General features: G+C 41.9%; 2 protein-coding genes across 3 annotated transcripts; one reads left to right on the top strand and one right to left on the bottom strand.

Annotated features, from left to right (window-relative positions):
- Positions 1–720: 720 nt before the first annotated feature.
- Positions 721–13,633, bottom strand: S6k (Ribosomal protein S6 kinase). The gene is made up of 10 exons (XM_002047167.4): positions 12,944–13,633; positions 10,384–10,424; positions 9,643–9,769; positions 9,447–9,578; positions 9,078–9,211; positions 8,826–9,017; positions 8,648–8,738; positions 8,333–8,581; positions 8,160–8,267; positions 721–2,687 (listed from the first exon to the last, which is right to left on the bottom strand). The coding sequence occupies exons 1-10, from the start codon at positions 13,040–13,042 to the stop codon at positions 2,370–2,372; spliced, it is 1,491 nt and encodes a 496-aa protein (XP_002047203.1). The 5' UTR covers positions 13,043–13,633; the 3' UTR covers positions 721–2,369.
- On the top strand, positions 3,946–7,970 carry LOC6622478 (uncharacterized). 2 transcript variants are annotated; one of them, XM_002047168.4, is made up of 3 exons: positions 3,946–5,208; positions 6,407–7,627; positions 7,688–7,970. In XM_002047168.4, the coding sequence occupies exons 1-3, from the start codon at positions 4,920–4,922 to the stop codon at positions 7,855–7,857; spliced, it is 1,680 nt and encodes a 559-aa protein (XP_002047204.1). In that variant the 5' UTR covers positions 3,946–4,919; the 3' UTR covers positions 7,858–7,970. The 2 variants fall into 2 exon arrangements, with proteins under 2 accessions (XP_002047204.1, XP_015030733.1); XM_015175247.3 differs by having other exon boundaries at positions 5,107–5,649.
- Positions 13,634–13,653: the final 20 nt, after the last annotated feature.

The following is a 13,653-nucleotide window of genomic DNA, read 5'->3' as shown; positions in this document are numbered from 1 at the left end:
CTTGTTGTTTTTTTTTGTTGTTGTTGTTGTTGTTTCCATTTTATGTAGGCAGTGTTTCATCATTCTTGGATGTTGCTTGGGTCTCATTTTAGTTACTTCATCAGCTGCTTAACATCGAGTTTCATTTTATTTATACATATCATATATTACTTAAGTTTTAGCACAATTCAAATGTTCGTTCTCTTTTTTGGTTTTTTTTTTTTGTTTTTCTTTTGCCGGGCAACACTAACAAAGAAAATAAGACATTTCTTATTCAATTTGCTGGCGCCACAATGAAAATTGTTTTGCCATTTGTTGTTATTTATTTTTGTTATTGTTGAATAACAAAATTGAAAATAATGCAAATTACAAAAGAAATTCGAAAACCATATAAAACATAAACAGAAAAGGTTTTACAATTCAAAAAATATATGTATATTTATATTATAATATTAATATATACTCTTTTTTTTTTTTGTGTTTTTCTTGTTTTTTGTTGTTTTTTGTTTTTCTCTTAAATCGCATACAAATATTTGTGGCAAAATATTTGTTTTTTTTTTTTTAGTTTATTTCTTATTCATTTAGCTCGTATTATAATTTAGTTGGTTTTGCTGTTTCTTTTCTTTTAACAAAAATAATTGCTTCTGAGGTATTTTCTTCTTTTGTTTATATAAATATGTTTTTATACACATATAACCATTTTATAAGTATTTAGTTTTTAGTCGTTCTCGTTTTCCATAGTTTGTTTTTGTTTCCTTTTTTTTTTTTTTTTGTTTTATGTTTTCTTTTTGTATTGTAGTTGTCTTGTCTTTTTAAACAATTCAAAGCACCTTTTGATTATATTTGACATTGTGTTTTCAATTATGTTTTACCATTTTTTTTTCTTGCGATTTTTTTCATTTACTTTTGTTAATGTTTGCAAATATCAATATTTAGATAAAATTAGACAGAAAAAAAAAATTATAAGAACAATTGAAACAAAATATAATCAAAGTACAAACACGACTCTAATTGTACATAACTATTATAATTAATTTTTTATTAAAGTTTACTTTTGTTTTCTTTTAGTTTTTGTTTCTTTTTATTGTTGTTGTGGCAGCGTTTAGCTTCTCAGTACGCGGTAAATGGATTTTTACAAATTATTATAGCATCAAGGGTTTCGTTTTTTGTTTTTGTTTAGACTTTCTTTTTGTGTTTTTTGCATATTTTGTCGCTGCCGCCTTGTTTTAAGAAATGCCTTATTTTTTTTTTATATTGTAAACGTTCGAACCGCTCTTAAGTGAAATAACATAGAAAGTTGCAGCAACCGTAAGCGAGTTTTCTTCATTAGGACAAACTATCAAATAAACACAAACAAACAAACGACAAATGAACAAAATAATGTATTGGCTTATGCAACATGCGATTTACGACTTTCACGCTGGGAAACCTTTGCATTTAATATAGCTTCATATATTCCTTTTTATTATTATTATCAATTAATCGTTTTGTATCATTAACATTAATTATATTATTATTATTATTATTTTATTGTTTTAATTGTTGTATGGTGTTTTCTTGGTTTTGTTTCGTTCCTTTCCTTTCTTTTCTTTTTCGTCCTATATACTAGGTGGTCACTGTACACAAAGGTTCATCAAAATTACTAAATGGCTAGACAAGAATTTAAAGCTCGAATCTAAACAGAAATTGTTTTCATATTTGTTTCATAATCATAATTGTTGTGGCTCTCTGTGTGCATTTAAGACAAATAATAGAACTCAAGCAATCAACATAATTAATAATAATAATGATAGTTGTTATTGTTGTTGTTGTTGCTGTTGTTGGTTAAGTATGTGTTTGTATCTAACATATATTATTATATTGTTTCTTTGCGTGTATAGCATGTATATATGTGTATATATATATAAAAAAATCAAAAAACTTTAAAGTGTACATTTGAACTAAATTGTGTAAACCTTTTACCTATATAAGTATAAAACATAATCAGTAATTGATAAATATTTATACACGATCCGGAACTCGCTCCAGCTAGCTACTCTCAGTGTCTCACGATCTACAGACATATACATATACATACATATATGTTGTTATGCACAAATATATATATATATATATGTTATATATGTATATAGTTATTCTATATAGTTGGCTATAGCAATAGCATATGTTATATTATAGTATAGTATCTGCGTATGTCTCTAACTTTAGTATTTATGTATATCCAAACAAAACGTTCGTCGTAGCACGCGATCTCTCCTTTCTCTCCCTTCTCTCTTTCTCTCTCTCTCTCTGTCGCCTCTCCCTCTCTGTCACTCTTCTATAACAAAAACAATTTTCACTTGATTCGCTTCGCCTTCGTTGACTCCTTCGCACCTCATCCAATAGTAACCTTAGACCATGGGCAGTCCCTGCTGCACATCCATCATCTCGTCCTGCGCTGGCGATGGGCGCGGCGCAAATGTTTGCATATGATGCGGATGCGGATGCTGGTGCTGTTGATGTGGGGGCGTGGCACGGGCAAACAACGTTGACCGCTGCATGGCCATGGGCACATTGGCGCCCACATTCGCATTCGCGGACGGGAACTGTAGCCGAAAGCTGTTATCCGGCAGCTGATGCTGTCGCAGTGTGCGTCGTGGCGAGCGCGCCGGCATCCGATTGGCGCGATGCATATCCTCCAGTATCGATGGCGCTACGTAGGTGAAACCCTGTAAATATTTCCATTAGTAAAATTCTCCGTAATGTGTCGGCTTTTCCAGCTGCCATTTCCATTTCCGTTTCCAATGCGAGCCACTTGCCAAATCGCGTGCGCCATTGAATTTGGAGCAGCCCCGTTGCCCTGGTTCAGTACCCCGCCAACCGGCAGTACCAGGAATTACCCTGACGCATACTAATCATGCCCAGCCATATGGACAGCACGGATTATGCAAGCCAGCCAATGGACTGACCCAACTGCCGCCTATGTAACACATTTTGCATAATTTTGGTTAGCAGCCAGCGTGAGAGACACTAATTAAAATTTGACGAAATCTCAAAACCATAATATAATAAACAACAAGAAAGAAAAAACTTGATACTGCAAATGCAATAAAATAATTAAACACGCCGTCGGCTGGCGTGTAAATTCATCCGGCACGCCACAGTGCTTGGGGCAGAGGCTGCACAAACGCGTGACGCGTTGAATTGGGAATGGAATAAAGCCGTACGTGAGCGCAATTATAATTGTAGCCTCGATTTGGGAGCTGATCATATCACAATGCATTACACCCCAGTCGCCTGCCTGCGTGACCCACTAAAGTCGCGGGCGTGCTCTGAGAAAGCTCTTAATAATTACCCATAAAGAGGTTCTAATTGTAACAAGAATTTTCCAATTAGCACGCGGCAGGTGCCAACAACAGTTGGCGAGGCATTGCCTGAGGTTTTGCTTATAAGAAAGAGAACTGTTAACTGTTAACAGCGCTTATCAGGACATAAGTATTTTCAATAAACATCAAACTGTACAGTGATACACATAACATTCCAAAACATACAGTTTGAGAGTTATTGCAATGCGATTTAAGCTTTGCTTACAAGAGAGCGCAACTGTTTAATCGGCGTTGCAGTGCATGTGCAACTGTTAACAATTGCTTATGAGGATGTCTATACACTTAACATCAAACTGTGCACCGCCCCCTAAGCTGTCGAATGACTTTCAATAGCAAATATAAATTAATGCTGTTCAAAATTACAGCACTCTGAGCACAACCCTAAGCAATTGGCCAAAACAAACCGCACTCTTAATACAAAAACAAACACAAGAAACCGAAAAGGTTCGCCGAAAGCCAAGCGCAACGCATTTTATAAACAAATAAGCCGAGCAAAAACAACAATACAGTTTTGGCTGCTCATGAGCTGCAATTAGCTGCTCGCTGGCCAGAGCCAGCAGCGGCAGCGACAGCAGCAGCAGCAACAACAACAGTTAGCGCAACTCTCTGCGTCTTTAACCAGGGCCATTTCTCAGTCACGTTCGTTGGCCAGTCGCAAAGAAACGCTCAAACTGTGCGCACGATAGCCGGGCTGAAGAAGTAGAAGCCAAAAGAAAAATTCAACTTTCGTGTCGTGTACAAAAAATTTCAAGCGCATTGCTTTACACAGACCCCCTCGCCTACCTCCCTCTGCCCGATATCTGCGATTGTATACGGTTTTATAAGGCGCAGTCGTGACGTTTGGAGAAAGGCTTAGCTGGGATTTGCAAAAAGCTTAAACATTAATTTCACTATGCAAACGCATTGACATTCATTCTTGGACTTGGATGAGGTTGAGATTGGACCTTGCGACGCATCGCATCAATTGGCTTTCAGGGCTATCGGGTTCGGTGAGACAAAAGGGCCGGAGTCCAAATATCAAACCAGTTCAAGTGCTTGCAGTCACAACAACAACAACAACAACTACAACAACAGCAGCTGAGAGAAAGAGAGATAGAGAACGAGCGCGAGGCGCAGACGCACGTGCAGAAAGCGAGAGCGCAGCAACGTTGGCGTCGGCGTCGCGTGCTTGTAATTGGGACAAGAACCGTTTGGCAGCAGCGCAGTCGCAGCCGCAGCCGCAGCAGACGTCAACGTTGCCACAGCGCTTGTCAAACTTTTTTGGGCTAGCAAACAGTGCGTGCGGAAATGCTTTAAAACTGTGCGCGACTGTGTGAAATTGCATAATTTTAAATAATAAAACAAGACACACATAACAAACTGCTAACAACAATAAAAAAAAACATGTGCAAGAAATCTATAATAAAAATTGGCAAACAATCGAATTGTGTGAAAACAGCAGCAGCAACAACAATTTGCTGGTAGCCGCCGCCAAAATAAAAGCCACGCTTTGTTCAACCATTGTATTTAGGCAAAAACAACAACAACAACAACAACCACAGACAGTTACAAGCTAAGACTATTTTTTTAAGTAAAATGTCCAAGCTGTTGAAAATAAATTCACTCTCGTTGCTGCTGCTGATGGCGACAGCGCTGCCCCAACAACAGCAACAGCAACAGCAGCTGCTGCCGGCGACTGTTGCTGCAACAAGCACTGCAAAAACGACAACAAGACTTTTAAATGCAACCGACGGTACTGGCACTTTCATCGATAGCAACAACAACAACAACAACGAGGCATCCACCGTCGCCTATGAACAACAACAACAACAACAACAACAAACATTGCAATATGCTCAAATAACGGCATTAGATAAAGAAGTAGGTATGCATACGGTATCTATTAGCAGAGTAACAACAGCAACAACAACGAAATCAACAACAACAGCTACGGACGCAGCTAATCAGCTGTTAGGCGTATTTCATATACCCTAACTGTTTGGGTATTGCCAATTTAGCTTGCTTTATTATTGAAGAATAGCTGTTAGCTGATGGTAATCGTAAATGGGGACCGCTCTATGCGATTCTCATGTCCTCAAATAACAACAAGACGATAATGATTTAAGAAAACATAAACAATTGTTCCTTTACTTTCTTTCGCAATTACTCACTCTCTTTGTATACCTTTCTCTCACCTTATCTCTTACTCTAATTAACTTTTCCACTTTTACTTTGCCCTCATCCTAAATAAACGTCAAATTTTATCAGATTTACTTATCATTTTGAAAATCACATAAAAAGGCGACACTTAATACAGTTAACAAAAGTAAGAGTAATTTATATTTATATAATAAACTCACTCCATTTTTCCAACTCTCCAACATCGCCTTTCTATGCGGTTTTCATGAAGTAAGACATAAAAAATGTTAAGGTTTACCAAGTACAAGAGCAAATGGGAGTGAGAAACCAAGGGAAAAACTAGCAGAGAGAGCAAGTGAAAGAAAAGAGGAAGAACACCGTGAAATAGAGGAAGTGAAAGAAATTTCAAGGTCTACACTTTTTCTAGAGCAACTAAAAGTCGCTTTATCTAGTTTTTTCACTTGATATTGAAGTGAAATTTTCGACATGATTTACTTAGATGACCGATGTCGGTGGGGCCTACACGCTAGCGGGGCTCCCAGTCGTGCGCGTATTTATATGGAACTGTTGTAGTCAAAGCCCAAAACAACGATAACAAACAGAGGCTTTGGCAAGTGTTTAAATTGCAAATTAGCCGCTGCACAACAACTGGGTGCGAGGTGGCCAATGGCTCGGCTGGGTGGGGTGGGGGAAAGTGCGACAAATTGTCGGTACGGTAACTTTTTGGGTGGCCGCTTCAAGTGTGTGAAAGTGAAATTTATTACACCTGAATTTGAAAAACGAACAAATTTAGAGCTAGACGTAGAGCAGCTCCCGTATGTCTGTGTGTGCGTGTGTTGCGAGTGTGTGCTTACAGCTGGGTTAAGTAATTGCCAGAGCATCCGAGAGCTGATTAAAATTTAGTTTATGGCGCTAATCTGGTTTTTCCACTCTCTTACGTCTAGTTGAACGCCTGATCAAGCAATGGGCACCGATTGTGTGGCTGGCGCCGGAGGAAAAATTCATGCCATTGGGAGTCGAGGAGTTCCTGCAGCATGTGCATCCCATGGATAAGGATCGCAGTTTTACGCCGGGCGTGCCTTTCAGCGAATACTCCACCAAATCGCACCTGGTGACCAATGGTGAGATGGAGGATCTGCTCAAGAACGAGCAATCGTTCATCCACGGCCGTAATCCCAATGAGGCGCCAGTGCCCATCTATGGCGTGGTCACACTGTGTCCCGGTCCGGCCAAACGCGAGCCCGAAGCCGTGCCTCCGTCACCGTTGGCCAGCACACGAGGTCCCTACATACCGGTGTCCATTGATCCGCTGGAGGAACGCAATGAGACGGTCCGACGTTCGTCGCGACTCTTTCCACTGTTTCAGCGCGTAAGGCGCGAGGCAGGCAGCATGCCAGAGTACGGGCCGATCAGTGATTACGATCTGGTCATGGGTGAGACACAGTTAGCCGGCGCAGCGCTTCCTGAACCCGCGACGTTGGAGCAGCAGCAGCAGCTGGAGTCCGAGTTGGAGAATGGGATTCCAGTGAACAATTTTATAGCCAATCTGGCGGACAATGTCAAGTTCAGTGGAGGCGTCGATCTGGACGACAATCTGGAGGATAACAATATAAGCGATGCGCCAGCTCAAGAGACGCAGCGGGTCAAGGGAAAACTGCCTGGCTTCCATGTCACATATTGGATGTTCTATCCCTACAGCCAGGGCAAGACGATGTGCACGCTGAGCCTGGGGCCCCTGGGCCGCATACCCTTTCCGGCTGTCTACGGCTACTGCCTGGGCCACCGCCGGGACATTGGCAGCCATGTGGGCGACTGGGAGCATATGAGTTTGTACTTCAACGGCGATGCCGAGCCGCAGGCCATGTATGTATCCGCTCACGATGCGGGCGCCTACTACAGCTATAATCGCCTGACTGGCTCTTTTGAGTTTCGGCGCCAGGAGACGCGCAAGGGCATCCTGCAGCGTCCCAATTTTCCCAAAACGGTCACCACGTTCAAGAATCATCCGGTGCTCTTTGCCGCTAAGGGCTCGCACGGGCTGTGGACGGCGCCAGGCAAGCATCGTTTCGTTAAGGTGGCCCGTCTGTACGATATAAATGGCTTTGGTACGCCTTGGAACACTTGGAAGGCTGTCGACATAAGCTATAAGAATTTGCGTTCCTATGGTGTGTATACGATTAGCCAAGTTGTTCGCTTTAATTAATCGTATTTCTTTTTTGGAGCAGGTCGCTCTTTGGTGCCCGATTGGCTGACCTATCGCGGCAAATGGGGCAACCCCAAGAGCAAGTGTCATCCCTTCCGTCGCATTGGCCTCAACTTCTGCGAGTTCACAGACGGACCCACGGGCATACCACTAAAGGAGCCGCACTTTGAATGCGGCGCCGACTATCGCTGATTCTAGGATTGGCCCGACTAGCATTAAGCCTAACTTAAGAAATGTATTTATTGTGAAATTCCCTACCTGCTGGTTGCTCCCTAAAAAGCATTAAAACTGACCTAAGAAACGTGCTTAACAATTTACATATACTTATGGTTGGAAAATTGGAAATGGGGATCAAATCTTAGAAAATTGTGTTAGTAAACCTAGCCTGCCTCTGCATAGCAAGGTCATAGCGCATAAATCTATCCTTATCCTGCATGAGGATTGACTTAACTCCCATTTGAAGGGCATTATATAAGCTTACACCTAGCACTTACTTGAAAAATTGAATTGGCACTTTCGCTGAGCGTTGTATCATCCGGTGAATCAACGGGAATTTGTCTTGTAAATCTCGTGTCAAACTGGGAGACATCATCCTCACTTCGCTGTTTAAATCGTATAAAATCTGATGAGTCAATTGCACGGCATTAATATCGAATTGTTGGCTTACCAGCAGCGGCTTAATGGGCGGCTCGAGGCGTCGGGCTACCACATCGTTCCAGTTGACATGTTTGAAGAATGGATGTGACTGTACCGCCGCCGCATCCTCGGGTCCGCTGCCCAGACGCTGTGGCTCCTGTCGCTTCATCAGGCGTCGCACCAGATCTCTGGCTTCGGGTGTGAGGTAGGCTGGCAGATTAAGCTTGGCTTTAAGTATGGTCTCAATGGTTTTCTTGCGATTCTCGGCGGTGAAGGGCGGCTGCAACATGAAGCGCATGACGCATTAGACGGGGACACAGATGAGTCATATTGTTATGGCACTTACCACGCCCGTGAGCATATCAAACATGAGTGCGCCCAGGGACCACCAGTCGACGGCTTTGCCATGGCCACTTCTAGTTAAGATTTCTGGAGCCCTATAAAATACAAGAGTTTGCATTCAGTATTTTTGGTAAATCAACAGTTTAAGCAATTAATGAAAGGCTTGGCGGGCGCGCACGCACATGTACTCAATTGTGCCGCAGAAGGTGTGGGTGACAATACCCTCTTGTATGTGCTCCTTGCACAGACCAAAATCCGTCAGTTTCACATGTCCCTGTGCGTCCAGCAGTATGTTCTCTGGCTTCAGATCGCGATAAATGATGCCCAGTTTGTGTAAATGACCCAAAGCCAATATGATTTCACTCAAATAGAAGCTGCAAGCAATATATGTTTGATTAGATTTCCGTTTCACGGAGCTGAACAGGCTAGCCTACCATGTGGTATCCTCCAGAAAGATGCCCTCTCGCTCCAAATGCATAAACAGCTCACCGCCACTTAAATACTCGAGTATCAGATACAATTTACCGTCTGTTTGAAAGGCATACACCAATTCCACAATAAACGGATGCTGTAAGGGTAAGAAAAAAGAAAATTTAATTATTATGTAAATAACATTTTTTTAAATAGTTAAATAGTTTGTTTAGTTTTTTGAAACAATGCAAAAATATGTGAAGAGAAAGATTTAAATGGCATTCTAAATGATTTCTTTTGGATATTTTTAGCCACAAGAACACGGGAAACGAATAACCTTGTTGTTTTCCAGCTAATAATCTGCCACGCCAGAGGCTTGGTCGTTATCTTACCTTGACTGCTTCGAGTATATTTCGCTCGGCGCGCGTGTGCGCCGTGTCCTTTTGATTGGTCACTATGGACGCCTTTTTGAGCACCTTCATCGCAAAATATTTGTTGGCATCACGTCCAGCGGTTTTGCGCACCTGTTATGGGAGAAAGGTTAAGCATTATTGACAAGTTTAAATTGGCTTTCGGGTAGCAACTTACCTGAAATACTTTGCCGTAGCCACCTTTGCCAAGCACTTTCTTAAGCTCAAAATCCGTTGGCCCCAACTTGATTTTGCCTGGATTGACATTCTCCTCGGAGAGCTGTATGGTTTCCTGGCCCTCATTGCTGCTCCGGGCAGGATGAAAAGAGAGGACGAGAGGGGGCACGATTAGTTTAGCAAATGTGTTTTAGATTTTGTGTGCATAGCTGCTGGCGTGGGAAATGGACAACCCACGCGTTCTATAAATAAGTTCGCTGGCAAACACGCGCCAATTGGCGCCCCTCAGACCCCGTAACATTGCCCAACCCCTCTAGCCTAGCCAACTAACAGCCCACTCCATCAGCATATCGAGTGTTTGCACATCGGCTGGCTGGCATATTGCCCACTAGACGGGGCAACAACAGCTTGTTGGTAGTCAATTGCCAGTTGTAAACACTTCTGACGCCGCCATATGACAAAGCCAGTCGCGTTATCAGTCCCGGTAGCTGCCGCCAACGACAGGTGTGCCCCTCCTTCTGGCGGCGATCATAATGCTCGTGAGTATGTGTGTGGCAATTGATACGTTATTGCCCCAGCCTTAGGCCGATTATCATCCGCCCGACACTTATGGGAATTCCCCCCTCAACATTTGTTCAGTTGCTGTTCTCAGAAGAGAATCGCGTCGTCTGTGCGTCGCCTGCGAAAGCCTCGGAATCGCAGTCTCATCATTTGCCAGCGACATAACTTGGGCATTACTCACTCTTGGTGTAGGTTTATGCTCAATTCCGGTTCCAGATCGACCTGCAAGAGAGACAAAGACAGAGAGACACATATAAGAACAGAATATACAATATGCAAATGAGTCAGAAAAAAAACTTGTACAATTAGTAGCTGCTATTGAAAGCCCACAAGTTACATTGTAAACATTTTTAAGATACTCAATCTCAAATAATATTCAATAACTAATCGAAACTCAATACTTCAAATACTTTCGCTATATCTTAGACGTTCAACAGGTAATCAAGGGTTCAAATTAATAGAAAAGAAATTCCAAGTCAACATTCCAAATATTTGAGATTTTTATAGCCTTGCGCTGTGACTCTATCAAAACTTCACAACAGCTGTGTTTCTGATTCCATGCGAACAAGATGAGCCTTTTTTTATCGTATCGTCCAGATCGGATGACTATATCATGTAGCTGTTCCTTTGCAAGATATTTCAAAGAACTTCATCAATAGCATCAATGCAGTAAAATACATTACAAGGAAAATCTTATTAAAATTGGACTCCCATTTCATATAGCTTCTGTTGTAACATGGAGGAGCGTGGCATCTCTTTTTGGTAGCCAATTTTTGAGCTCTATTGCAAACATTGTATAGGATTTGCCAAACGATCTCTGACGAAAGTTGCGTCTACCTGGAACTGGGCAAAGTATCTTTATGACAGAGACAAATTGTGATGCGCTCTTTGGCAGAGAGAAAGTGCTTTGGGGCCGAGAGAAATCGTTAAAAGCGGCAACGCCGACGCAGAACGAGGCGCACAAAAATTCCGTTTTGCCTCGGGTTCGCTGTAGATCGGCTATACATATAGATGACTAAATATATATGCTTGTATAATTATATAGAGCCAGACACTTCTCCACACACACGCACACACGCACACACCTTCTCTTTAATGACAAACTAAAATTAGAACTCGGAACAATGCCAAATACTCTGCCGGCAATTCTGCTGCGGATGCTGCCGAGACGTTTGCCTCTTCATTTTGGTGGGGCGGCGGGGTGCGACTTGGAGACTTCTCATCTCGGTTTGGACTCGCAGGGGAACCGAAAGGCGTACAAAAATTTGTTGCTTCATTTCGAATACACACATGTGTGTATACACACATATGCGGGTGTCAGCAGTCAGTTTTGGTTGAACGGCAACTGTTTCAACCTTCTCAAATGCTGGCGCCGAATTCCAATTAACAAATCCATCATAATTTCTAATGTCCACATTTCGAGGGCGTGCGCCCTGCAGCTCCACAAGTATTTTTATGACAATTGCAAAATCAAAAAAAAAAAAAAAAATTCCCTCGATTGCATTAATTCAATTGCTGGAAAATAAAGCAAATAATGCTGCACACGCGGCCGATCGACACGATTACCAAGTTTCCATTTGGACGTTTTCTTTGACCATTTTTGTTGCTTCTTATCAGCAGAGCACTTTGCCGTTCATTTTTTCCGTTTTCTAATTTTGTTTTATACACTGATAAGAGTTTTCGTTCCTTTTAAGTGGGAGTTTAGCTTACTGCGAAGAGCGACTGAGCATGTGTGCGTGTGTGTGTGTGTGTGTGTGTGACCCAGCGTTACTTTTTGACGTGAAATATGCACTGCAAACCACATTCTATCTCAGCACAAATGGGAGCAACACGTAACAAACAGGTGAAACGATAAATACTTCAAGTTTTATATGATTTATTATTATTATCTTAAGTTTTCAGTCCGAAATTTTAGTTTTTCAAGATACTTTGATCAAATTCAACAATTACAAACTGATTTATGCTCTTACAGCCCTTTAAAAGTGCTATTACAATCTCATTAATAAATCATATACATATATATTTATCAAATGTATATATAATTTGGTTGTACGTGATTAAGAAGCGAATTATCTCATAGTACGTCTGGTATATGTACGTGAAAGTATCTAATCTTCGGCAAACATAAGATAAATGCTATTTCCTGTTTTTTGACATTATGAATCTATATATTTTCCAGGAATTAAGATGTTAGTTTATCAATATAGAGGCTTTTCTAAGGGCTTTTCAAAACTGGGTGCGACTGGGTGCTCAAAATGTAGTTGTTGTAATTCCCAAGTTGATACTGACGGGCCTGTGTGTGTGTGTTTGTGTGTGTGTGTCTGTGTGTAGGTACGGGTGTGAGTAATTGATACTGATTATTTTGAAGGACATTTGTATGGTTCAATTGCCTAATGTTGAAATCAAATTTAGCGATAATTATAGAAGAAAAAAAAGTGTTTCATGTAGCGCCGAGCTGTGCTTGCGGCTTGAGCTGAGGCTGCAATGACTGAAGATGTTGAATAACCTGATGACGCCACACTCCGAAATTGTGGTGGACTTTTGCGCAGCAGATAAGCGCAGAGAGTTGAGCGCCCAAACAGAGAAAATGCGTTTTTTTTTTCATTTTTTGGGAGGCGGGGGCCAGACAAAGCAAAGGTAAACAAAGAGGAAAAACTTGCGTACCGCACATGTGTAAGTGGATGCAAGGAGAGGGTGCGGGGGTGGTCGTTGTGCTGCTGCGCAGTTTGTTATATACTCACATCATCCAGCTCGATCCTGTCGTCATCCGAGTCTCGCGCTTTGTCATCTTCGTGCAGCTCGAGATCGAAGAGTTCACTTGTATCGTTTACGTCCGCCATTTGTCGTTGTGTTTGTCGTCACACACACACACGCACGCACGCACGACGCACACGCACACGCACACTAGCGCAAACGCAGGCAAACACTTTGGCTTTGCCTTTTTTCTTTTCCTTTATTTTTTTTTGTTGTTTTTACGTTTGCAATTGAATTTGTTGCTGCTTCTGCTGCTGCCTAAGCAATACGGAAACAGCCCACGGAAACGGCGACGGCGACGGAAAGGAGACGCACTTCCTTGTCAATGCTGCAATTTGGTTTTTAGTTTTGGCTTACTCGCACTGGCGCGGGACGGCCCCGAAGGTTATTTGTTTATTAGTTAATAGAATATGAATGGAAACTGAGGCGCAGCAGCAGCAGCAGCGGAGCGCCAATGCCACAGCCACACAATGCCAATACACACACGCACGCACACAGACGTTTACGCGACCATGAGACGCATATAGAGGTGCACGTAACTTGCTGCACGACGCGAGTCCACACGCGCGCTCACTTATTAATGTTAAAATCAAATTAAATGTAATTTAATAATAGTTAAAATGCACTTTTTCTTTGTTTGCAACCAGAACACGAGGTAAGTTAGGACAGCGATTGCACTATTCGCGTTTATCGATAC

Source organism: Drosophila virilis, chromosome 3 (genome assembly GCF_030788295.1).
Source record: "Drosophila virilis strain 15010-1051.87 chromosome 3, Dvir_AGI_RSII-ME, whole genome shotgun sequence".
Taxonomy (NCBI): Eukaryota; Metazoa; Arthropoda; class Insecta; order Diptera; family Drosophilidae; genus Drosophila; species Drosophila virilis.
Note: the sequence above shows the minus strand (reverse complement) of the source record. Positions and strands in the feature narration are given on the sequence as shown.